Here is a 2,652-nt window from a genome sequence, read left to right on the forward strand (position 1 = left end):
TGTTCAGCATGGGGGTGAGTAGAAAATGAAGGCTAATCATGTTTTGGGTGTACTAGTCCTTTAAGAGGCCTCTGGAGGTCTCTAAATATTTGTAGTGATTTTTAGACTTGAGAAAGTTCATAGTTTTTATTCTTAAGTAGGAGTAACTTCCTGAAATTCTCAGCACTCGGTAGTTAAACGGATTAAAAGGGTGAATGCAGGTAGCAAAACCAAACGGGTGAAAGTTCTGAGCTCCAGTGAATGCATCCTTATGCATGATGCACAGGACTCTGCTGAGAAAGAACTCTGTAGAATCTAAACTCACTTGAACCTCTGGACATGCAGGGATGTGGTTCTTCTCATTGAATCGGGTGTAAGTCTTTAACCCATGCAGCCCTACATACCCAGTGGAAGGCTACCTGCCCCTTCAGGACCCCCCCACTGCAGACCTGCTGAAGGCCCACAGACTGCTGGGTTACATCAAAAATGTTCTGTCCGTCACCATCGATGCCCAGGTGACTAAACCTCTGACTGGCTTATCTCCATGGTGATCTGATGAATGGTGACCTGCTTCAGGTCATGGATGTATAGTTCAGGAACTTGTCTCGGTCTCTGAAGCCTTTAAAATCCTCTGTGTTTGCAGGAGGAGAAGCTGTTGGAGAAAGACTCTGCAGCCTGGAGGCTTCATGGAGAACCAACCATTCTCATCACTCTGGCTCACATCTTCAACTATTTTGCTCCTCTCATGGTGAGACAAACAGCTGCGTGATCATTTCTATATTCTATATCCATCCCCATCTAACGTTAGCTGAAACCTTTCCTCAGTTTCCTTCCTCTTCTTCTGAAAATGTCCTAATATACTCATCTAAAAATATAGCCCGAAATGAGTCTCAACTAAACATGTATTGGAAATATTACAAACGAGGGCCAAACTATGTTGATTAACTACATATTGTTGTTCAAAAGCAGCATGCGGCAACATTAAGTTAGTTTTACACACCGGAGCTAAAAATGCACTCAACTTAACCTTCCTTAGGTACCTTTTCTCTCTCTCTCTCTCTCTCTACGTCAGACCTCTCTGATACCAACTCTTTAGCAAGGAAAGCTGCTATTGGCTGTTTTAGATGACATCGTTGACTCATTTGCATGTTTGGTAATACCTTGCTCCTAGAAGAGAGAAATGTCAACATTGGCTTGACAGAAAGTAATAAAAAAAAACTCTCAATAAGTTGAAACTTTAGATTGATTAATTAATTAGTTTCAAGTTTTTATTAATACTTTACCTGATCCTAAACTACATACATCAAATCATGTTGTCTAATGTAAGCAAAAGACGGTAGAGGCACAGGCATTAACAAGTAACTGAATCGTAAGCAGGAAGAGATTTATTCAAGTGTAACAGTTTCCAAAATAAGAACAAAAAACCATTACGTTGAAATTTTTATTTCTATTATATTTACATCTGACTTTGTAACCCAGGGAGAGGTCAGTGGAAGCTTTGCTCATGTGGGAAGGCAAGGACTTTAGAAGTCTTTTTTTGATGGGGAAACAGACCAGAGTTTGTCTCCTCTCTAGTCTGACGGCGGCTGAGAGGACCCAACATACTCTTGAAATGGAGCGCATTTTAGCGCACATTTAATTCAGTTTAATGACCACATTTTTTTAAGTCAAACAATACTTATTTGACCAATTATTTTCTAAAATTTACAGTGGACGTTTAGCCTACCTAGTATTCAGTGAGAATGTCTGTCTGTCCTGAAAAACATACAAACAATTGTGTTTCAAAGGTGTGGTAGCTTTTATTTTTTTATGCTAAAATATAGAAATTCCTCCTCAGAGGAAGCAGCAGCAGGAACCCCTGCCAAAGTCACATTTCTAATTGTCAGCAGTGGAAGATGCAGATGCTGCTGCATCGTAGTCAACAGCGACCTGCAGGCGGCGCTGCAGAGGTTTCCCTCTGATGTAAACAGTGTGTTTTCTCCACAGTGTAAGGTCTACCTGGTGGAGGATGTTCTGATGAACTTCTTGCTGGGGATCCTGGAAGGAGGAGGATCTGTGGATGAACATCCGCTCATCCAGCAGCTGCTGGACCTCTTTTGGCTGCTAATGGAGGCGAGTATGAAGCTGTCTGAATGGAGCACCATTCTAAACCTTTACCAGTCCTGATGGGTTGTTCTGTCAATGAAATAGTGAGCACCTCTACCAAACCGTTTGAAATGTGATCAGACCATCACTGAGATCATAATACAGTTAAAGCTGGTTTATCACTATAGATGTGTTTTATCTGTGTGGCCTTGGTTTACATCAAACTAAGATTAAATTCAGTTTCAATGAAGCAGAATCTTAGAAATTCCAGAGACAGGAGCATGTGTGAAGCTCCTACTGGAGGTTAGTGTTTTTATTATGGAAATATTGCAGAAAGAACAAACTTCTAGATGAGGGTTGTCCAAAGTTGATCCTGTCCTCCATTATTCCATTGATGGCTCATCGACAACTGAACTGAGCTATAGTCGCATCTAAGGCTACGTTCACACTGCAGCCTGAAGTGACCCAATTCCGATTTTTTCCCCCATATGTGACCTGTATCTGATCTTTTTATGACTGTCTGAACGACACAGATTGGATTTTTTCAAATGCGACCCAGGCCACTTGAATAAGTGGTCCTCAATCCGA

General features: G+C 41.3%; 1 protein-coding gene across 1 annotated transcript in view; it reads left to right on the top strand.

The window, feature by feature from the left end:
* The window catches only part of rnf123 (ring finger protein 123), a gene marked incomplete at its 3' end in the record, with an annotated part of 23,777 nt that overhangs the window by 9,147 nt on the left and 11,978 nt on the right, over positions 1-2,652 (top strand). The window contains exons 11-13 of the mRNA XM_015400496.1: positions 380-494; positions 623-727; positions 1,966-2,095. Coding sequence (XP_015255982.1) covers positions 380-494; positions 623-727; positions 1,966-2,095 — 350 coding nt within the window. The remainder of the gene's footprint in view (positions 1-379; positions 495-622; positions 728-1,965; positions 2,096-2,652) is intronic.

Source organism: Cyprinodon variegatus, unplaced genomic scaffold (genome assembly GCF_000732505.1).
Source record: "Cyprinodon variegatus isolate N-32 unplaced genomic scaffold, C_variegatus-1.0 Scaffold31, whole genome shotgun sequence".
NCBI classification, from domain to species: domain Eukaryota; kingdom Metazoa; phylum Chordata; class Actinopteri; order Cyprinodontiformes; family Cyprinodontidae; genus Cyprinodon; species Cyprinodon variegatus.